This window comes from Ursus americanus, chromosome 6 (genome assembly GCF_024610735.1).
Source record: "Ursus americanus isolate L20-20 chromosome 6, mUrsAme1.1.p, whole genome shotgun sequence".
Lineage (NCBI taxonomy): Eukaryota > Metazoa > Chordata > Mammalia > Carnivora > Ursidae > Ursus > Ursus americanus.
Window position 1 is genome coordinate 60,012,231 of NC_142132.1, and position 24,692 is coordinate 60,036,922.

A 24,692-nucleotide genomic window follows, 5' to 3' on the forward strand; every position below is an offset into this window, starting at 1 on the left:
TGGCTTCAACTATTCTCACTCACTTTTTCCAAATTTAGCATTAAACAATGCTGGGAAGAGAAAAATGTCTATCCCAAGGCTGATGCGCAAGACCATGTACCCCCTCCCTTCCCCTCCCTGTGCTCTTCACAGCCGCCTTTTGCATTTCCCAAAGATAGCGGTTGAAAAGATAAGAAGCTGCAACAGTTTCATGGGACTCAAGGTTGAGTCACCTTGAAGAACTTGTAAGGCTACCAAAAATTCTGCCTTCAATAAGGTTATGCTCTGAGCATCCGGGAGAGCGAGGATGGTGGCTTAAACTAGGGAAGCTGGAGCAGAGGAGAGTTTAAGTCAAATTCAGGATTCGGGCATACCTCATTTTCTTGTGCTTCCCTTTATTGAACTTTGTGAATACTACATTTTTTACGAGTTAAAAGTTGTGGTGACCCTGCATTGAGCAAGTGCATCCGCACCATTTTTTCCAACAGCATTTGCTTAACTTTGTGCTTTTGTGTTACATTTTGGTAATTCTTGTAATATTTCAAACTCTTCCACTATTACTCTGTTATGGAGATCTCTGATCGGTGATTGATGACTAGCATTGGTAAGCAATCTATTTAAAGTATATATTTTTTAGACATAATGCCATCGCACATTTAATGGACTACAGTGTAAGGTAAACATACGCCTAACACATTCATTTGCCTTGCTTTGTTGCGATACTTGCTTCACTGCAGTGGTCTGGAACCAAACTGGCCATTTCTCCACGGCTGTATTTTGGACAGAGTTGAAAGGGCTTAGGACTGTGTTGGATTTAAGAAGAAAGGGAAAGAAGGGAACCAAGGATGAAAAACCAAACAAATAAGCAAACAAAAAACCTGCTCTGAGAGAAACCAAATAAATTATTCGATAACCTAGAAGAAATCCCAGCATAAATCATCCTCAAATAATCCAAATATTTGTTTTTATTTTAAAAAGCAAGAATTATTTCCCTTAAATCGTTATGCTATCCCACTTAGATAAGGCACTGTACAGAAACACGATTGTGCTGCTCTCTACAGCAGGCACTCAAGGAGGATTTCTACATGAAAAAAATTGACGCTACTCTGATTTGCACACGTTTCCCTTCACCCCCTGTTCTTTCGCCTTTAATCTGGGATTGCCAGATAAACTAAGGCTAAACTTGGCAAGTTTCCTGCTTCTGCCAAGCAGTCTTTTAGTCTCCTACACATATAGACAATTATCAATCTTGTGCTTTAAAATTTCAGTTCAAAGAATTATAAGAAACAATTTAAAAAAACACTACCAAAACCAGATCCTAAGGAGAGTTTCAAGGCTAGCATATTGATGGGGAGGTAAAAGGGAGGAGGGAATGTTTTCCACAATGCATTGGTCTCTGACATGATTTTTGTTCCATGAATCTCTTTCTTAAGAACAGCGAATCACTTCAAGGGAGAATGAAACCCTGGGGAAAATGCTGCAATTCGTAAATTCATTGTGCCCTTTTGAATTTTTATTTATGTTTCTAACTTCTTTGGATCATCACAAGGATATACCTCCTAATAAAGATGAAAACATAACTCATTTGGAAATACTTTAACACATTATATAGCATAATGAAGTAACACACACAAAACTTTTTTAAACATAGGATTTCTCTTTAAAGCTTAAATGTGAGGCAGACAGACGTCTGACTTTAAAACAGATGGAACCCCAGAACATTTCCAGGATACATAAAACTGAATTTTGTGCTATATTTTATGTCTGAGACAGCTAACCAATACAAATTGATGGCTAGGGTTTCTGTACTTTTTTTTTTTTAAAGATTTTATTTATTTATTTGACAGAGATAGAGACAGACAGCGAGAGAGGGAACACAAGCAGGGGGAGTGGGAGAGGAGGAAGCAGGCTCATAGCGGAGGAGCCTGATGTGGGGCTCGATCCCATAACGCCGGGATCACGCCCTGAGCCCAAGGCAGACGCTTAACCGCTGTGCCACCCAGGCGCCCGTACTAATTTTTTTTTTAATATATATCTTCCCATTGCAACATCCAAATTTAACAATTCAGTGTTTCTTTTGTAATTCTATGACCACTCTGGGATGTATACGATTTTTTTATAATTTGTTCTGTGATTTGGAATCTTAAGTGTGTGCGTATGTTAATCTACTATGTAATATACATATATTATATATACACCCACATATTATATACATACTCCATGATAAATAAATAATATAAATAAATAATATACATACTCCATAATAAGTAATATAAATAATAATATGGAACCCAACATAGGTACTCTGACACACACACACAAATACAAGTTGTCACTAATAAAATGAGTTTATTTTATATTAAAGATTTCAAAAAACGCATTTGTAAAATTACCCCCATACTAGGCCTAAAGAGAGCCTTTACAAAGAGTTAAAAAAATTACAAAACTGCTTTCTCTTAACTATGAAAGTACACAGATTTAAGAAGTTTTAGAGGAGAAAATGTTAATTCATGGTCGTTTTTAAAAAGTTAATATACAACAAATCTGTAGGATACTACTAGAAGACTACATCTTAACCATTTAGAGGAAAAAGCTGTATTTTTCTTTTGGAAAGTTTTACTCTTAAATGATATTTACTAAGAAATATACACTGCGTACCAAAGTAACAATGATCTCAAAATTGTCTAATTGCTTTGCAAATGAATCAGTCTACAGGAACACGTAGAAAATTGCTTGTTGATACATATTAACTCCTTAATTTTCCTGATAAAAGAATATCAAAATAAAAATTTAGTACATTCCAATTAAACATACAAATTACTGATATTTACCAGAAGATAGCATTGGATTATTTTTAACAACACAAAAGTTCAAGTATTACAGAAGCTCAAACTATGTAATCTCAAAAAAGGAAACGAAAGAAGACATATTTATCCAACCAGTGTTTTACAGAAATTTGGAATATTTACATATTTTATAACACTGTAGAACTCTTTGGTGGTGACATATGGATTCAATTCCCTGAAAACACTTTAATAATTTTGTTCCATCAATCTGTGTAGTCAAGTATTTATAATCAGTAATGTTGGCAGTTACCACTTTTTAGCCAAATCCACATACATAAAGTGAGTTGTGTGGAGGGAATCTTGGGCGGGACCTACGTGGGTTTACCTAATTAATTACTTAGCAATCAGACTTACTTCTGGCTCGTTTTTTATCCCAGAAAAAAACACAGTAAGCTAAAGAACAGATCAACTGTCACTTCCAAACAAACTCGGGAAATCGTTAATATTAATGCACAAGTTGAGCGAATATATAATAAAATAAAACACTGGCTACAATTTCTGCATAAATTTTAACAGCTACCATTCTAGTGCCTTATATAGGCTTGTGCAGCATCTGATGCCCCTTCACCAAATGGTGGTGTTGGGAAAGCAAGGCACTGTGGTCGAGAGAGAAATCTACCTCTTTTAAAAGCAGTGGACTCAAAAACAGAGAAACAAAAAATGACCTGTTCCACCTTAAGAGAGACAGAGATTTATAAGCTTATCATACAAAGTTCCAAGGAAAGGGCATGCTAAAACACACACAAGAGAAAAGCAGCAAAATCTCAGAAATGAAAGAAAAGGAGAGAAAGGAAATGATGAACAGCAGAGTGACCTCCACGGCACCCAAGGATGCAACAGGAGAAACAGATCAGAGGAAGCACTGTGTGGAGAGACGCAATGAAAAAGGAGGACATGCATTTCCCCTTTGTGACCTGTGGTGTCTTTTTTGTAGAAGTGGAGACGGATAAATAATGCCTCTAATTTAGAAGAGTATTTATGAGTTTACTATAATTAAGGAATAGGCTTAATACTCAGATCGGACTTAGAAAAGATAAAATGGAGCAGAGCAGCCCGCACAGGTAATGTTTTTATACGGAGTCAGTTACATGACCTTGTCAGGCAACTTGAGATGACACGGCCTCTGGGCAGGAAAGACAAGCGTGGGATATGGCAGTTGTATTAATAAGTCTGGTACTAGGCATATAAATAAGACTCTCTTCCAAGAGTTTATAATCAGAATTCCTAGCAATTTTGAACACAGATTCAAGAGTTTTTCTAGAAACCCAAAGGCTACAAATTAGTCAAGGTAAAGTAGATGAAGATATTCATAGAATTAAACTTTTGGAGAAAAGAAGTTGAGCAAATTTTTTCTCGATGTTACATATCAAGAATGTGAGATGGTCTAGAAAATGGTTTAAGACTTGTATCAAGAGCAATGTGTTAATTAAATTAAGGTACTCCTAAATAAACATTCTGTTCTCTGCTAACACCCTGAGGAGGTCCTAAATATACATTGCCCGCTGGCTTCATTTCTTAAAAAGGTAGAAAAGTCAAAGATCTCACAAATCTCCCTGTTTTTTTCTTTTTGACAAACAGAACAGTCAAGTAAATTATCTGAATTAACTGTACAGATTTGACGACTGATCACTAAAACCACCACCAGAAACAGAGACTTCATAATGCATAGTTATCAATGTCACCTAAAAAAGCCTCCACGTTCCGTAATTCAAAATCTCCTGGATTAAAAAATATTTTTCTAATATCTATTCTAGTAGCTTCTAGTACTTAAGATTAACGTCTGTATTTTGCATTGGCACCTATCTTCAGGAAACCATCTCAGCCAGAAGACAGGAGATTTAAATGAGTCTAGTCAATATCGATTTATAAATTAGCAGCACATATCAGTGCCAGGCTTGTGAATGGACTGACTGCTGGATAACTTCATGACCCTGTTTCACAAAAGCTACTCATTTTAAATGCTGAAAATGTAACCAGTGTTAACAAGAACATGCTAAGTTCAACTACGATGTATGGAAAACTGGTTGATGTTTACAACAGCTTCTTACCTACAGAGGAGATAATCAGAAATAGTTAAAGTTGAACAATGAGCTGTATTTTCATATTATTAGAATCTAATGAATTTAACAAAGGAAACCCACAGGAAAAGAGACGTTGAAATTCAAGGCATAAATGTGACATGTCGGGATATGACAAATAACAATAAAGACAGTGTCAATAAAACTTAAAATAAATGTACAGTCGCAAATAAGTAAACAATTTTCAAGTGTGCAAAACTAGTCAGGAATAAAAGTGCTATGTGGAGACCTGGCTTTCAAATATTTGTTTCGAAAACTTTCAGTCGATGGTGGAAAAACCAGAAAGTATTAAAAAAGTAAAAATTTAAAGAATATATAAAACACGCTGTATCTTACATTATGCCCTTGTCCTATCACTGCTGGATCAAAGGCCTATTTAATTACGATCCTCATGTGATAGACAGAATATAAACGGAGGTAAACACGAATACAATAGCACAAAGGCTGATGTATCTTCAACCGCAAAAAGACTCTTTTCAAGTATACTGTGGGTTTGTGTTTCATCTTAATATCCCAGGCACTCAGTGTTGTTGAGGAATTTGAAAACAGATAACACGATATTCTATTAATTCTGAGATACATATACATATACATAAATAAGCTTTGCGTAACTACCTTTAGTAGTCAGGAATGGAAGTAATGGTGAAAGAAATAAAAGCTATTTAAATTGGTGAAAATAAACCCTATTACCGCCACAATTTAAAGTATTATTTTAATGTGTAAATCCTGAATGAATGTTAGCAAAAAAGTCGATGTATTAGTGTAATTCGTGTTGGGATTCTTGAAGTGCAGATGACTAAAAATACACCTGTGGTCTCTTCTTCACTTTATATTTTAGTGATCCGTATCGCACCTGAGGAGAGAAAGGTGTCATGATTACAAATCAGATGATTACTTTTGGACTTAGAACTGAATAGTTCATAATCATAGTAATAATTTTATAACTTTCTAATAAAAACAATCAGTTATCCTAGAAATGTGCTTTCGTACTCAGAAGACATCGCTGCTGACATACTAAAAAATGGAGTTGGTACTAGGCTGGATATATGCTGCAGGCTAGTATCACTAGTAACAAATACAAACATCAACTGTTGTTAGTTCTGCTTTGCCTGGTACGCCAATTGTTCACAATGATCGGAGGCCACAGACTGGATTCCTCCACTGCTTTCTGGGCGCAAAGACAATAATATTCTTACGGATAAACTTCTATTTAATCCTCATACAGGGTTGGTTCAAAGCAGAACCATGCAGTTATTTTTGTTAGTTGTTCTGCTTCAGTGCAGGGCTTGCACTGGGGGCTTGGGACCACCGTGTGACTTTGCTCTATGAGAATACCACTTTCTACTCACAGGGGAAGTAGGGATTTACCATGTTGTAAATTCCCACAGATCCTAATATATCCGATCTGAGTAGAGAATTTTAAATGTCACTGTCAATCTCCCCACCTCCCCCCACCCCGTTCTTCCCTTACGGATCATTAGTGTCCTGAGTGTTGATGCAGCAGGGAAAGCCTTTCACAAAAGTCATTAGGAAGACAACTCTATCAGACTAACCTCTTTGCGGCCTTTCACGGTTTTCACTGATTTCATGCTTTGCGATCTTCGAAGCCCTTTGTGTGTTAACATCTCATCGTCTGAATACGGCCCCTCCGCTTCTTCATCAGTTCTCTCGTCTCCGTCTTTCAGTGGAATTCCATAACCTAAACGAGTCATCAAAACCAGCGAGTTTTGGTGAAAGGACAGCACTCCATCTGTGCGCACTTCTCCTAGGGTTTGCATTTGCCCCCTCACTCCTCTCCCTTTCCCATCTGGAATGTGCTCCCTGCCCTTTATCGTCAGTCTCTGCCCCGCGCACTATCCTAGATGAAGCTCATAATTCATCGCTTCCAGGAAGTTTCCCTATTTTTACTATGCGTTTTTCAGAATAATTCAAAATTTGTTCTTGAGTACGTAACAAACACCGTGTTCAAGACTCAAAGAATATAAGCAGATCTATATTGAGACAGATCTCTTCATGAACTCTAAACGATCTAAGCAATTTGGTGCTTTATCGAGTTTGTCATTTGTGCCTTTGACTTTAATGAGAAATGAAGGGTTTCCGCCCACTGTGCGTCAAAACTTTTGTTGAGATTGGGAACGGGAGGGTGAATTTAAGGAGTCAAGTAATACCCAAAGGGGCTGGGACTTTGGGCGCGACAGGTTCACTGGGGGCAGGTGACGGAGATGGTAAGCCAACGCGGTTGCAGCTGCTCAGATCCAACCCAGCTGGACAGGCTGGAGTAATTAGAAACACGACGGGCTGTGATGACAGATGTTAGTAAGGAAAACAGCCGGCGTCAGGCAGGTCAGCACGAGCGCACGCGGGTGTGCGAACAGGCTGCCCTGTGTAGCTACAGAAGATGGAACCTTGGCCAATCTGCAAACATCCAGGTAGCGGGCTGGTTACCGTCAGAAGTCTGGCAGCATTCCGACGCTGGGGTTCACAGACAAGAACGGGAGCGTTCCTGAGACTGTGGTTCTCAGGCTTAGTAGTTTACTAGCAAAGACTGATGAGCACACATTGAGAGTCACCCGGAGAACTCACTCAAACAAAGACTGCCGGGCCGAGGGTGGGGCTGAGAATCGCCATCTCTAACAAGTCCCTATGTGATGCTGATGTCCTTGCGCAGGGCCTGTCTGAGAGCCACGGCCGGGATGGAGCCACACAGGGGCCCAAGTCTATAGCAACCAGAGTGCTAGAAAGATAAGCAGCCAGTTATACAGACAAGGGTGAGGTCACAAGGCCCCATGAAGTTTCAAATTCTCCTTCAATAAGGATAAGGAGCACAAATATCTAAATCTTCAGATGAGGAAAAAGGAGTTTTCCCAGGTTCAGGAGGGGGCAAGCGATGGACTCCTTGCACGTGAAGAAAAATACACTGAGTCAACATTTGTTAATCTGCTCTCCCAGGCCATGCATAACTTGAGACTCATGGAACAAACCATGAAGAGTTGTTAATAAGCTTCTTAGTCTCATAATAAAATAAACACCTTTGTTGTATATTATGCAAGTACATTTTACGCTGCTAGACTTCCAGGTTAAAAATTAGGAAGGATTTGGGAGTAGAATCAGTCATAACTTAGGCCAAGATCCTTTGTTTTCCTGCATCAGTCCAAGGAACTGTGTTCTAAGTAGAAGAGAGAGCACCTGCTGGGGGCTAGGGCAGGGGGGAAGCGGCACTGCTTGCTGCAAGAAGGCCAGTGTGGCCTGGGGAGGGGCTGGGTCAGTGGTCCTGGCAGGAAGCTCCTGATACAGTATTAAGTGGAAAAAAAATGTACATACAGAAACAAAGGAAAAACAATGAAACCATGAGATCTCTTGAAAGCGGGCTTTTCGGTGATTTTAAATTTCATTTTTTCTTTTTTAAAAAATTTGCCCAATTTTATTTAAAACTGTATTATTTTCATAATTGGGGAAAATAAACAAGAAAAAAAATTTTAGGTTGTCATTTCTAGATTTTTTTCTATCGCTGTTGCTTACACAATATTCCTGATCCCAATAAAACTAAGGTAAAACGCAGAATGAGGAATCAAGGAGAGTCAGAAAGGAAGCAACTACGACCAGAAAGTTCTCTAAGGTCACAGATGAAGCACAAGACTACAGGCCAACAAACATGGCCCTTGCTATTTTAATCGCGCTCACTTTATGATTAGGAACTGGAACTTCATTCAAAAGAGGATTATATACACACCTTATTCTTTCTTTGTTTCCTAATTTCAGGTAACGAGTCTTATTAGCTTTCTAATTATGGTTTTGGAGAAAGTGATGGATTGATTCATTATTCCACAAATATTAAAAAAAATTCATGTGTTCAGAAGTGCGCTAAATTATGGGGATACAATCATGAAAAAGACACAACTGTCATTTTTTACCCAAATGTCCAATAGGGGAACCAGACTTGAACGGGCCTTACAATACTGCAACAGATGCTGTAAGTGGAAGATAAGGATGAAGTAGAAAGGGAGCCCACAGTGAGATAATTAACTCAGCCTGCGAAAGTAGTTGTGAGAGAGGCCTTCTTGTAGGAGGTGGTGGCTAACCTCTGAAAGCCTCATGATTCTGTATCGCTAGCACATGACGGAGTGGGAGAACAAGGCAGGGAGCTATACACCACACGCTACTGAGTTTGGACTTCATCAGAGAGCAGTGTGGGGGGGGGCACTGAAGCATTTCAAGCGCAAGGGTGACATGATTACATCTGGGGTCTTTCAAAGGTTCTTTTTGCACCTCAGGGAATGAATCAGAAGTGAAGACTGGAAGCAGGGAGGTTACTGCAGTATGGAAGGTCAGAAATGATGGGGTCCAAGGAGCAAAGACAGAGACAGTAGCCAAATCGGGGATCTATTAGAAGATGAAATTGACAAGTTTAAGTTAGCAGTTTATTCAACCAAACTGCATCAAAAAGACAGGAGTCAAGTCAAATACCTTCACTAAAACATGCATCTTCTATTCCACCTAAAAACCTGGAAATGAGTATGTATGAACATTCTGTTGTGAGTGGTGGAAATGTTAATCAAAGTTGTCCAAGGATTTAGAAGTGCTGGGAGCAGGAGAGAGAGCCGAGACTACGAGGGAAGCCCGGATGTCCCACAGCAGGCACTCAGCGGGCTGAGTGCTTTACGGGACTGCCAGGCCCGGGGAAAGCGAAGCTGCTGGGGGGACTGGGGGGACTGCTGGTGCCGTACAAAGGTGATGCTAAGGTTGACTGCTTTCCATCACTGATCTACACTGGACAGAGCCCTCACATGCAGATTTCTGAGGAGCAGTGAGTGGGGACCCAGGCTGAGGAGCCTGGATGACCCCGGGGCCCTGGGACCTAACGCTGTAGCTGTTCGGCCAGCTTTAGCCCAGAGCTCTGTCTCCACTTCAGGAAACCGACCTGGTATTCACACAGCTCCTACACCTTAGAGTTGATATATTTTAAGTCCCCCCCCCTTGTAATAGTAATAAAAGCCAACATGAATCCAGTACTTAGCAATCCACTGCTTTAAGCAGTTTCTACATAATCATCTAAGTGCAGAATCATAGGAAGATTGACCTGGAAGGAGACCTATGTTAGGAGACGTGAGTACTTCACCACCTATTAGCGGTGAGACCCAGAGTGGGTCTTGCTTCTCGCCAGGCCTTTGTTTTCTTGTACGGTAAGGTGGTGAGACAGAGGACAGGTGATGAATGCCACTCTGACCCAGTCGAGCTGTCCGGGGCACGATGCTGAGGGGGCCTGGAAGCCAGAGTGGGAAAAGTGCCCCGGTCCTTCAGCAATGTCTGCCACGGTGCGCACGGGAGCAGGGAGTAGGCAGGACACCTATTTGCCATCTTTAACTAAAGCATCTCTAAGGTTGCTACCTGCTCAAGCTATTTGAATTCCTAGTTCCAGCCCAACCATACCACTAAGTGTAGCCTTTTTATAAACGAAGAAGAACCTTGGAGACCTCACTTCTGTCATTGACTATGTAGCTAGCCCCTGACAGGTATTTTAATCTCCTTCTGCCTCAGTTTAATTAACTAAAAAATAGGGGCACCTGGTTGGCTCAGTCGGTTGAGCGTCTGCCTTCGGCTCAGGTCACGATCTTGGGGTCCTGGGATCGAGCCCCATGTTGGGCTCCCTGCTCAGTGGGGAGCCTGCTTCTCCCTCTGCTTCTCCTCCTGCATGTGCTCTCTTGCTCACGCTCTCTCTCTCAAATAAATGATTAAAATCTTAAGAAAAAAGATCTAAAAAATAAAGATGAGGGGCATCTGGGTGGATCAGTCGGTTAAGCATCTATCTGCCTTCAGCTCAGGTCATGATCCCAGGGTCCTGGGATCGAGCCCCACATGGTGGAGGTGGGTAGGTGGGGTTTGTCTGCTCAGCGGGGAGCCTGTTTCTAGCTCTCCCTCTGCTGTTCCCCCTGCTTGTGCTCTCTCTTTGTCAAACAAATAAATAAAATCTTAAAAAAATAAAAAAATAAAGATGAAATATTTAAACTGTGCAGTCATCTTAAGGATTAAATACATATGTAAAGCACCTAAAGCAAAACAAAAAATACGTGCTTTCTTTCTTTCTTTACTGGTATTGAAAGGGAATATTGGACCACTTTTAACTGATATGGGAGCAGCAATTTCTTTGCAGAAAATATATTCCCACTTATCACAATGTGGTGCTCTTTCAAGGAACGTGAACGTCATGTTCAAGGCGTCCACATTCTTACAAAGCAGCATTTGGAGGGAGCTCTTTTTGCCATAGTGACAACATGCAGACTTAAATCACTTCATCAAAGTAGGACTTCTCTTGACCACTGAACCTCAAACCACTCAGAGCGGGCCATGGTGAGTTTTCAGATTGGACTCAAATTTCCAGAAATCTGAGTTTGCTTGTGTGAACAAGCAGAGCATCTGAGGTAAATGTATTGATCACATGAACCAGCGAACAGACTTCGCAATGTGCGTGCAATTACCACATGGAAAAACTTACTATCTTTTCTTGAAGAATTCTGGAAGTAAATGAAATAAAAAAATAATTTATGACATTAAAAAAATGAGTACCTTAATTATTTTTTAAAAGCAAGAGTACTGTTCTTTCTGATTTTGAAAATATGTTGATTTAAAAAAAAATCACTGAAGTCCCATACTCAGAACTGAACACTGTTATCTTTTGGCAATACCCTTCCAGACTCTCCCCTGTGTATATGCATTTGAAAATTCAAATATACTAATTCATTTCATCTATTTTTTGGGTCTCTATAGCATAACACTCATATTGTTTTATTGTTATTATTTCCCCATGATCTGGATATGTTTTCATGTCAGCAAGTATGCACCGACAGTATGAATTTTCATAGCTAATATATTACCACGCTTCTGCTTAACCATTTTTCTTAGGTATTTGGTTTGTTCCGTATTTTGTTACCATAAACAACGAGATGAACGTTCTTGTACATACATCTTTGAACACTTGTCTGATTACTGCTTTATGACATAGTCCTAGAAGTTTCTTGCTGAGTTAAAGGGATAAATTCTGACAATTATTGCCAGATTGTCATCAAAAAGGATTATTCCACTTAAATCTCCAACATGCTTGCTGTGGTGATTTTAAAACATGTCCACAAATTATGACACTTTTCTCCTCTTCCCTTAGATCTTTTTTTTTTACATTTTTTAAAGGTAATCTCTACGCCCACCATGGGGCTTGAACTCACGATCCTGAGATCAAGAGTCGCGTGCTCCCCCGACTGGGCCAGCCAGGCACCCCTCCTCTTCCCTTAAATCTGGAAGATGTTTGTAGATACTCAACAAACTGCCCTAAGGCAGAAGTGATGCTGTCTGACTCCTGCCACTTCTCTTGGAACACCGGCTCTGGGAGCTTTTAACTGACAGGTGAGAAGCCCCAAAACTCTTAGAGAGCACGCAGAGAGACGTAAAGGGGCCAGAGAGGCCCCACCTGCTGGAGCCATCCGCTGTGTGACTCCTCACAGCTAACACACCAGACGTGTGAGTGAAGAAGCCTTTGACACTATGACTCCAGCCCCAGGTGCTGTCTCACTGTGGCTGCATTAAGACGCAGAGCAAGACCTGCTTTCCTGAGCCCAGTTTCCCCAGATTCAGGAGCAAGAGGACTGTGACTTTTTTTTAAGGCCACTGTTTATAGTTTGTTACACAGAAATAGAGAACTAGAATAGTTGCCAACACAGAACACTGCTAATTAAAAAAATCTCTGTGCCAATCTGGTGAGCAAAAATTACTATTATTACCATTTTAATTTACTGTTTCTTTGTGAGGCTGAGTATCTTTTTCATGTATTAATTGGCCAGTTGTATTCTTTGGTAGAATTAACAATAATTGGCTTGTAAGAATTCTTTGTATGGCTAAAATCTGAACCCTTTGCCTGTATCAGACGAGAATTTTTCTTCTAGTTTGTTTTTTTATGGTGTGGAATATTTTTCCCATATATGTCATACATTTTTTTTAAATAGAAAAATCTCTCACGTTTTTCCTTTATGTCTTCTGGTTTTGATGTCATGCTTAAGAAGTCTGGCATATCCTAAGGATATAAATATACACTCAGGAACGTCCCACTATATTATAGTTCAGTATCTTACATGTAAGTCTTAATCTTTTAGGTATTTTGTTGAAAGGCTTGACACAAGGTGTAACTTCATTCCCTACCCCATCTTCTAAGTCTAGCAATTATTCTGATACCCTTATTTCTCTGCCTTTCCCCGAGAGGCCATCATCCTCATTTGATAAATTTCCATGTATATCTGGACTTGTGTTTACATAGACTATCTATAATTATCTTCTCTTCAACTATTCCTGTCCTGGAACCTTACTACTTTTAAAAAATATTTTTGAGAGAGAATGTTTTTGTTAAATTTCTTCCTTAGAGAAGAACAGCTCAGAATATATACCATTCTGCAGGAAACTTGGAACTCGGGCAAAGTAATACATATTAAAATTTTGATTTCATAACTGAACAAGTCCCTTTCTTGTACTGCTACTACTTACTTCATAACTCTCTAGTCTTAAGTTATTTTAATTTCATGGCTTAAAATTTAACAGAAGAATTAAATAGCACCTTATTATCTTAAAATAGTTTAGTCACATCATTTTAAGTTTAATAGATGAATATCATAAAGATAGCTATGGATTTTCATATTTATCACCTTGTTTTCATGTGAATAGTAGAATATCATTCTTAGCCAATTTTACCTTTTTTATTTTTTAATGATTTTATTTATTTGACACAGAGAGAGAGAAAACAAGCAGGTGGTGCGGTAGGTAGAGGGTGACGCTGACTCCCCACTGAGCAGGGAGCCCGATGTGGGGCTCGATCCCAGGACCCTGGGATGATGACCTGAGCTGAAGGCAGATGCTTAACTGACAGAGCCACCCAGGGGCCCCCATTCTTAGCCAATTCTAAAGTATAATTATTAATAAACTACTGATAAAGGATTCAGATAACTGGTCCCAATCAAGCAAAATATACACAGTAGCCCCCATAATCAAAATCAGTATACATAATTTTTAAATGTATATTAAGAAAATGCCTATATTAGAAACTACTTTTACACTGTTAACATATTAAGGATAACGGTTCAAAGTTCAACAGTTCTCATTCTCAAAGACATTACTACCTTAATCAATGGCCAAGGCTTAATTTCTACCTCTAACCTAACAGCCACCCACTTGGTAAAGTTATTCATTCTCGATAGAACAGAAGAAAGTTCACTAGTTTTTCTCTATAGGAAGGAACTGTTATTTTATTTCTCAAATTGGTTTCAATATAAAGGATGATTTTTTAACCTCCCTCAAAAGAAAACTACTTAAAACAAAACATCAAATAGCCATGTACCTTACGGACTTAACGATATATTAGTAAGAAATGTCGTGAAGGTATTAATTTTCAGCTGAGCCTTGAACTAAAACTTTCTTACATGTGATAAAATGACTAAGGAGCGATGTCTTTTTATTTAGGTGTATACTTCTAAGATCGGAATAATTTACTGAAGTTTTAGAACATATCAACTCTGCCACGCTCCTAATTTACATCAGAAATACCTACAAGTTCATTCTTGAACGAGGATCTGTCATTTCCACATATTTCCCATTGCAGTAATCCTATTTACAAACTGAATCATCCTTTGTCAACCACTTCAAACTTTTTATCTTGTGAGTCAATATCCTTATTTGTTCACGGCATTTTCAGTAAAGAGTGTTTAGCTATAAAACTCCCTAGATGTCACTACACGGTTTGAGTTGAAAGAGGACTGATCACAGGTCTGAACTGGTGTCGGTGGTGGGGAGCTGGGGGGAGCCACACCGAAGGCGTCTAAGAAGTCATGGCCGCACAAGAGGCTCCTGTTACTTTCTCAGTTGGATTATCTCTAGAGTCAACAAAAGGCAAGCACCAACTCTATTTAGAGAACATTGCGAGAATTAAGTGTAAATTCACAAACATCAGTGTAAATCGTGCCTACTCAAATTCAGAGTTACCATGTATTATTTTGGTACCCACCTGGACTCAAAATTCCAATTGTGAAAGAAAAATATATCAAAACAAACAAGCACACCTGCTGAGTCACCGGAGACTGATTTACTTTTCTTTTTTGTTTCTTGTAAAGGTTGGAATGGTCTTTGTCCCACAGGCTCATCGCCTTGGATAGCTGTTAGATCATGCATACTAAAACTTCGTAAACGTTCGGTTATTGCTCCTTGGCTCTATTTAACAGAGAAGTGATAGATCCAAGAGAGGAAAAAAAAACACACATTAAAATATTTCATATGCTTACATTTAAATTTCTCCCAACATTTTATCATGAGGCTGACTGATTTTATTATGAAACTTTATTATGAAACTGATTTATTATGAAACAGAAAAATTGAAAGCACAGCAAACAGCCTTAGATTGTTTATAGTTTGCTCTATTTTCTTTACCACACATCTACCATCTATCCATCCATCAACCCATTTTTAAAATGCATTTCAAAGTAAGTTCTAGACATCAGTACATTGCATTCCCAAACATTTCAGCTTTGTAATTTGTTTTAAATGTAAAAAAAATGTATGATGAGCTTATCCTCCGAGTAGACGGCATCCATTATTTTGCTCTCTCCTAAAACGGGCACTTTGGGGCTTATGATTTAGAAGTTTTTAAAATAAAAGACATACTGTTTAATTTCTTTTTTAGTTTTTATTTATTTTTTTTGAGAGATTAAGAGTGTGTGTGTGTGTGTGTGGGGAGGGGCAGAGGGAGAGGGAGGGGGAAAGAATCTCAAGCAGACTCCCCTCCCCGCTGAGCACAGAGCCGGATGTGGGCTAGATCTCACAAGCCTGAGATCGTGACGTGAGCCAAAACCAAGAACTGGTAGCTTAAGAGACTGAACCACCCAGGCACCCCAAAGACATACTGTTTTAAAGAAAAGCTAAATTAGGAGTGGTAATGACTCTACTTAGTACAAGGTAAAAATAAATAAATAAATAAATAAATAAATAAATAAATAAATAAATAAAAGCCAAAGAATCTTGGATACAAAGTGATAGTTAATGAATTCACTACCTGGCAAGGCATATCTACTACAATGCAATTGGACTTTAAGTCAGTTTACTTATTTATTTATTTATTTATTTTAAAGATTTTATTTACTTATTTGAGAGAGAGAGAATGAGCAGGGGAAGGGCAGGGGGAGAGGGAGAAGCAGATTCCTGCTGAGTGCGGGCCTGGATGCGGGCCAATCCTAGGACCTCGAGATCATGACCTGAGTGGAACTCAGATGATTAAGCGACTGAGCCACCCAGGTACCGCCGACTTTAAGTCATTTTAAAGCCTTAGCAATATGATAGACACTGGGTACATGTGGGTATTGAAATTTAAATAAACTAAAATAAAAAATTGAGTTTCTCAATTGCACATTTCAAATGCTCAACAGCCACACGTGGCTTGTGGCTATCGTACTGGATAGCACAGATGGAGAACATTTCCATCACTGTAGAAAGTCCAATAATTTTCATCACTGCCCAGTCTGAAAGGGACATTTCTGAACTTTACAGACCTAACTACATTTCTTTCCCAAATATAAAGGGGAAAAATAATTTCTAAATTTACCCACTTCAAAAATTTGCATAGCATACAGATGACTCATTTCTTATTTATAGCTGTTTTAAAAATATTCTTCTAAAGGTTTTTTTACTCTTTATTATTTCTTCTCACACATGTGAATTTATGGCTGCCTCTAGTTAGACTTTTACCGTAGAAACTCATCCCTAATGGTGCCTCTTTCAATTTCCAGATTTCAAAGCCTGAGGCACTATAAACATTTGGACATTACTACATTTTATGCTGAAAAAAGATCTTGATTCAGCTACTCTGAGTTAGTGATATCACATAAAGTCAAAATGCCATTTCTATACCCCACTTAATTGGGTTCCACATGTCTTTAAACATTCTTGTCATAGTTGAATCCATTACACTTTCTTCCTCTTGATCAGATACCATTTTTTTTTTTTAAAGATTTTATTTATTTATGTGACAGAGAGACAGCCAGCGAGAGAGGGAACACAGCAGGGAAGTGGGAGAGGAAGAAGCAGGCTCCCAGCCGAGGAGCCCGATGTGGGACTCGATCCGGAACACCAAGATCATGCCCTGAGCCGAAGGCAGAGGCTTAACGACTGCGCCACCCAGGCGCCCCGATCAGATACCATTTTAAAGAGATGGGGGCAGAAGACATCAGAGATGCACTAGAAGGAAGTGACCAGCGCACATCTGAGGAGAAGACCCTTTGTTTTCTCAGAACTGTCATTCTCTTTATCACACCTTTGTATTTCTGTGCTCCCTCCCAGCAACTCTTGACTTTTTACCTCCTGCCAAACATGACAACCGGCATACACATCTGGGACACCTGCTCCCTGGCTCAGGTGCAATTTCCAAGGTGGGCTGTGACTGCCAAACCCTCCCACTCAAGAAGGAACGTCTCAGAATGCAAGTAAGTCAAACTGCCACCGAATCAATCCAGCACTATATCATCCACAGACTTCGGTATCTTTAACGGGTATCATCCGCTAATTTCTTAGAGCATACGTCACAGATGAACTCACACATTCCCTTTAGTTCCACAGTTGTGCTGTGTATATTCTGTCTCCAGAGAAGGAATTTCAGAAATTAAAGGAGAGTGACTAATTTTAGGCTTCTTCTCTTCTCCTAGTGTACTGACTGGTATGGCACTGATAGTGAGCGCATAGTAAGTAAACTAAATGTTCTTTTGATGCCTCTTCTTTTTCATTGCCTTTGACTGCTGGACAGTTCTCCACAGACACTGGACTGCAGGAGCAGAGGCTGGGCAGAGAACTGCAGGTACAGTCACGGGTTCACACAGGTAGACCACGCCGTCCACCAGGCGTTTGCTTCACGCTGATTAAAGGTGAGCAATGACCAAGCTGAGGTATCTGGATTTTAACAGAGCTCCTGGTAACCAACCCTATCGCCCCAAGTATTATCAATACCCTCAAGGCTTCAAGGAAGGCCGAGTACCACAAGGAAAAGCAAAAGGGGGCTGTGTACACTCTTGGAGGACTCCCAACACTTCAACAGCCATTACCGCCTCAAAAAATGGGGTTTTCCACTGTTGGTTTTCTTATGGGCCCAGAATAGAACTAATGTGGGAAGAGAGAATTAATGCAGTATTGTGAACTGCAGAAACATTACATAAATTCTAAGTCTGTAACCACTTTAAAGTGACCAATGTGACCACTTTAAAGAAGGCTAATTATAAAATAATCACACTTAAAGGCAGACCTATTCCCTCCAATTTTTGTATTTTCAACAAAAAGCCCATTAACAAAGAAATTATGTTTAAAATAAAATGTTAAGTGGAAACCTTCCCCCCGACCTCAGAATTCTTAATCATATCCACAATATGGTTGCAAGTATGTGGTATGGTTTAAGCAGACAGGGAAAATATGCAAAAATGAAAACAGTATGATGTTGAGGCAGATGGGATGGGTGATTTTATTCTTTTTCTCAACAATTGCTTTAATATTACAAAATTAGAATTATAGATAGATGGTGAATTATAGATAGATGGATGGTATAGTGAAGTTTTTGTTTTTCTAGATCTGAATACTGTTTACTATAAACTGGATGTGACTCTGATTTCCTTTCATTTCCTCCAATGCCTGGCTACAACTCTTTAAACGAACATTTTCTATTTTTACAGTGAAGTTTTAATTGTAATGTGTAAGAATTTCTGATCTATTTCCTGCTCATTTCTCCTATATCCAATCCCTTACTCCCATCATCAAAAGAAACACTGTTTCTCTATTTTGAGGGCACAAGTAGGGCATTATAGAGTCATTTGTCAGTAACAATGCTAAAATGTATTGAGGTTTTGTTTAAATTAATAATGCTTTATTTATTTTCTTCTATTTGGTTTCTATAATATTAAGCCAAAAGTATAAGAAAAATGCAGAAAGGTTCTAGTTCGAAGAGGAAAAGACATGTGGAAACAGCACTTTTGGCCATTAGTCAATAACGAGGAAGGGAGTTCCCATCTACGAGGTAAGTCAATATCCCAGATCTTAAATCCCATTCTCTACAGAATTGTACGAACAGGGCTTATGTTAAAATTGATCCTAAAACTCGAAGAGAAAGTAACAGAAAGATTATGATGGGAACACAAAAATCAAAGTAATTAAGAACTATTTTGCAGAGTATTTTACATTACAACTGATACTAGCAGGAGTGTCCTAAACCCTTCAGGTGACTCAAAGTTCCCAGGGTTTGAATTTGGATAGGCCCAGAACTCCATTTAAAACGGGAACACTTGTAGGGGCGAACTGGGTTGGGTTCAGATCCAACACATTCATGCTCTGGGCAAGATTCTTCAGCTGAGAAAAGGGACCTTGTATGTATGACTAATTCTAACTCTGTTACTCTCAAAGAATTCTGCCTTTGTTTAAATACTTCACTTCCTGGTTAAACACTATGTTAAAATTATTATATTTTGTGTTAAATAAGGGGAATTTACCATGCTTATCATCAGCATTTTAGGATAAAACTTTCAACCGGGGCGCCTGGGTGGCTCAGTCCCTTAAGCCTCCGACTGTTGATTTTGGCTCAGGTCATGATCTCAGGGTTCTGGGATTTGGAGCCCCAAGTCGAGGCTCTGTGCTCAGTGGGGAGGCTACCTGAGAATTCGCTCTCCCAACCCCCCTCCCCCATGCTCTTTCTCTCTCAAATAAAAATAAATTAAAAAAAAAAAAGGAATTTAAAAACATAATCAGTAGTCTTTATAATCTTACAGACAATCTCCTACAGAGTAATTCTTACCCTACTGCACAATAATGAATAGCCATTACGCTCTATTTCTTGTTGATCTTTGACATATCACATTAAAATGCAGATAAGGTTAGTTCCAAGTTTTTAGGGCAATCTCCTTTTCCCCTGAGGACATTTGAGAATTAATCTGATTAAGCCTAGAATGGAATTGACTGCATCTGCATTAAGTGAATAGTATATTTCAGTGGTTTTAAGATTAAAGCAACATATATTTATCAAAGGACATTTGTAACAGAGGAAAATATGAAGAAAATAAAGTCATCTGTAACCCACCATACCCAAACTGTCTATACATATTCATACATCCTTTTAGCTTTTTCTGACTCATACTTTTAGATCAAGCTTTCTCAGTCTCAGCAGTATTGCTGTTTTGGGCTGGATAATTTGTTGTGGATCATGGGATGTTACGCAGCATTCCTGACTTCTACCCCCCAGACGCAAATAGCAGCACCCCTCACTGTCAGCTGTGACAACCTGAAATGTCTCCAGACGTTGCCAAATGTTCCTTTGGGGGCAAAAATCCCCTCCCCAGTGAGGACCAACCACTGTTTGAGAGCTATGAGAGGTTTCAGAAGTCAGGTTTCACCTCTTTGATTTATAGGTGAGAAAATTAATAGATCAGTGCAGATGGTCTGCCCCAAATCTCATGCATAATTAGGGCAGAATCGGGCTAGAAAATGCAGATCACGAGACTATTAGTAAATTAAATATTCATTATAACATTCTGCTTCCTTAGATTGTCGAGAAAATAGTATGACCCTTCTTTCCATTGTCTGGACAAGTGCTCTTTTTTTAAATGCATGATACAAAGCAGCTGAATATCCTCAAATCCTTTCACAAACAGAAAGCCTTTAAAGCCGACAGCAAGAGGTCAGGATTTTGACCTCCTCCTCCTCATTTTATAGTCTATTCGATTTTAGCAAGTTTACCCTTTAAGACTCTAATTTCTGTGATAACTGATTTTTTTTTTTTAAACAATATCTGCTAAAGAGTTCACCAAGAAAAGGCTGCCAGACAAAATTCAGAGATGGCTAATATGACTAACAGGACTTTTCTTCCTCCGCCCTTCATCTGAGTAGTGTTGCTCATCTGTAAAAAGCCACCTGCATTTCTCATGTGAAAGCTACGGAATGTTGAACCCCCTCAGCAAAATCCTTGAAGGTCCTTCCTATGTTTATGCTTTGCTCAGCCAAAATAAACTTGTACACTGACCTTGCGAACAGATGCCTGGTAATGAGGTCATAGAACTGAGTAACATTTTCAGAAAATTGCTTTACGGTGTAATAAATGTTCTGATTAGATTCCTATTTTCATCTTTAACACGCTCAGGCGGTTCAACCTGGGAATCCTAGTCAGGGGTATTACCGATCTTTAAAGGTCACACCAAGAGTCCAATCATTTTTAGCCTGAAAGATATTTTTAACAAACTATAGGTTGTAAAAATCTTAAATTAATTCTCAAGCCTTACTATTGGCTTTCTTGACGTTTCTCCTTAAACTTGACCTATTTCCTATTTCAGTTTCAATTTACTCTCTAGTATGAAGTGTCTGGTTCAGTGATTCTTCCATCATGGTGCCTTTCTTTGACATCTCCAGAGATGAAACTAATTTCGCTTACACGAAAATAGTCACAGTACAACTTGAGGCAAATAGTGTTAACATAATGCTACGTTCAGCATATTTAATGACTATTTCTAATGAATAGAATCCAGGACAGCTGAAGCCAAGATTCACCTGTGTTCATGCCCAGGACAGCGAGGGCTACCACACCCACGGCGATCTTGATAACAAAAGGACCACCACATCACGAACGAGAAGGAAAAGTTCCAAAATGAATTCAAATTATGGGACATGTGTCTGATTTGCAGTGGTAACTTAGATGATTCTTATGTTCTCTATTTCCTGCCTTTGAAGTGGGGAGGTGGTTTTATGATGCTAAATATATAGATAAAAACAAACAATGAATCACAAAGAAGAAATGCTTTTATAGCCTTTCTGAAGGAAAGCATCTCTGTGAGTTAATGCTTATTTTAATAATGGGAGGGCAGGGGGAAGGCTCTTAGCAACCAAAGATGAGAGACAATTTTCAGTTAGTGAAAACAGACACTCAGCCAGATAGCAGACTGTGAGAGTAGGGACTGTGTCTATCTTGCCCACGGCTGCATGCCTGGCACCTGCCATGTCGGAGGCATTAAACAAACAGATGTTGAACAAATACGCAGGATGCTAAACACTGATCACGGCAAAGGATAAAATAAAAATAAACGAGGAGAGAATGAGGATAAGATAATAGAGTGGGGCTTTCTGATTTCCCACATAGAGGGTTTGGAAGTAGTAACCGTAAGTCCAAGTAAAATAAATATCCCATGAAATGGTCACAGTGCGTAGGAAGGGGTCCCACAGAGTAGCAGGACTAGAAACGATATTTAAGTGTTAAAGTGAGGAGGAAAAATGGGATTTGTGTGATTCTCTGTTTCCCAGAACAATGTTCTAAAATGTCCATATTTTTTAAGCAATGTTTCAAGTCGAAATTTAATTTTCAGTTTTTATGCCATAGAATCATGCTGAATCATGCTTCTAAGTTTGTAAAATTCAGAAAGCATCTTGTTGGGGGGGGGTATAAGACCTGTACCAGTTGACTCCTGAACAACGTGGGGGTTAGGGGCATCAACTCACTGGGGGGTAAAAAATCTGCATCTAAGTTTTGACTCCCTTGAGATTTAACTAATAGCCCACTGGTGACTGTAAGCCGCACTGGTAACAGTTGATTAACATGTGTATTATACACTGTCCTCTTACAAAAAAGTAAGCTAGAGAAAAGAAAATGTAACTGAGAAAATCTTATGGAAGAGAAAATACATATACAGTACTGTACTGTATGTATTGAAAAAAATTGGTGTATAATTGGATCCAACAAGCTGAAACCCTTATTGTTCAAGGGTCAACTGCACTTCCTTTGTGAAGTCAAATAAAGCTAAGTTTTGTAATAAAAGAAAGCAAGAAGCTTTCTTGTTTTTTGCCCGGTCCCCTTCTCCGGTCCATCCTCCTGCAGGCACCATTTTAAACCCTCTATTTTCCTGTCTGGCAGGTGAGGAGTTTCTTTCTCTTCCACCTGCTTCTCTCCTCCCCCACTTTCCTGATAGAGCAAAATCACAGTTGTTCAATCTACAGTCCGTTTTCTCATGATTGTGATGTAAATGCTGTTTGCTGCTGGGCCGAGTCAGGTTCCATTATTATATCCCCTTCTTATATAACTTTATTTTCCAGAGCTAACAATTATACCATTTTTTAGGTATTCATTTGATTAGTCGTCCTACACCCTCTCTCTTACCTTTGCCTCTAGCACATTTTTCATGGGGTGCAGTATGTCTTCTGAACGGTCGGAGCGTGTGCTGACCGGTTTAAGTACCATCCCTGCCTAGGATTAAACCTCTTAGATACTCTCCTCCCCGTACTTTTCCCTGAGACCCCTGTCCTGTCACCTGCACCCATCACATCCCATTTTGGTCAGCTGCACCCTGGACTTGCACGTTCTGCACATTCATCCTGGGAGGAAGTCCTGTCACCTTCCTTCTGTGTGGGACCCCGTCTTCTAGATCCTGTGGGTTTCCTTTTTCATGGACTAGTCCCTAATTTTGGCAGAGCACATCTACCCTGACAAAGAGCGCACAGGAGGTCAATTTTGTGACTTTGCATGCCTCAAACAAAAAAAAAAAAGACTTCTAGGCTCACACAGACTGAGAGCTTGACAGTTACAGAAACCAAGGGTGAAAATCATTATGGTATCACGGATGCTCTTTGGTCTTCAAGCTTCCATTGTCACTACTGAGACATTTAATTGCCATTCTGATTCTTGATCATCTGAATGTAACATACTTTTTATCTTTGGAATCCTTAAAAATTTTTTCCTTCTTTCTGGTTTTTTGGAATATTCCAATGACCTTGCTCACAGTCGGTCTTTTTTTTCATTCGTTGTGCTGGGTACTTTGTGGGCCTTTTCAATCTAGAGATTCATGGCCTTCGGTTCTGGGAAATATCATTGTATTATTTCTTTGATAACTGCATCTGTGGTCTCTCACAGAATTCCTAGTTGTTGAATATTAGATCTCGTGGATGCTCTTTTTTAGTACATGCGGAAATCAGGCATGTATTTTCATTAAGCAAGAACTAAAAAGCAAATGAACTTCTTTTAAAATGGAAAAAAAAACAGTCCTTCAATAAGATGAAAATTTTACTATTTTAGTATTTGTTTATATCTATACTAATAAAAGAAAAAGTCTTTAAAAGCCAAGTAACAGGCAAGCTACACTTCGCTACAATGCTGATAGTTAATAATCATTAATAATACAGTTGTCTTACATGGCTAGGGCTGCAGTGAGTAAGTTTCCACTTAGTTCTTAATGCAACACTTCTGGGTATATAATTTGAATATAATTTTAATTTCTAGTTCTGTTGATAATATTAATTGTACTTGAGCCAAAGATCACTCTGAAAAATTAAGGATCATTCTAGAAACCCCATTTAACATTTGACATCTTTCCACCATTGCTATTATATAGAATCACCACTTAATTAGAATATTTATTCCCATTGCATTGGTATTTTGGTTCAAGATAACCAAGTTGAAAAAGCCTAACTCAAGAGTTGGAATACTATTTATCTCAAATTTAACTTAATAGCAACAAACTCAAATTTTCACTTGAGAGAGAGAGAGAGAGACATGTGATATTAATGTTCATTGGAGTCCTACTATATTTTGGCAAGCACCGTGCTTTTGTAAATGCTCTCACAGACAGGTATATTACCCCCATTGTATACATGAAGCAACAAGTGAACACAGAGGTTAAGTAAATCACCAATAACAGTTATTTAGAAAGTCACACTCAGCATTTTCTGGATCTGAAGCCTGTTTTCTTTCCATATACTACACACCAAAATCAATTAT

The 24,692-nt window shown here is 39.0% G+C and overlaps 1 protein-coding gene across 2 annotated transcripts in view; it reads right to left on the minus strand.

The window, feature by feature from the left end:
• Positions 1–2,308: 2,308 nt before the first annotated feature.
• REEP3 (receptor accessory protein 3) overlaps positions 2,309–24,692 on the minus strand; it is a 94,303-nt gene continuing 71,919 nt past the window's right edge. For both annotated transcript variants that reach the window (XM_045783482.2, XM_045783481.2), the window contains 3 exons: positions 14,989–15,136; positions 6,457–6,602; positions 2,309–5,756 (listed from right to left, as the gene is read on the minus strand). In XM_045783482.2, coding sequence (XP_045639438.1) covers positions 5,700–5,756; positions 6,457–6,602; positions 14,989–15,136 — 351 coding nt within the window. In that variant the 3' untranslated portion in view covers positions 2,309–5,699. The remainder of the gene's footprint in view (positions 5,757–6,456; positions 6,603–14,988; positions 15,137–24,692) is intronic.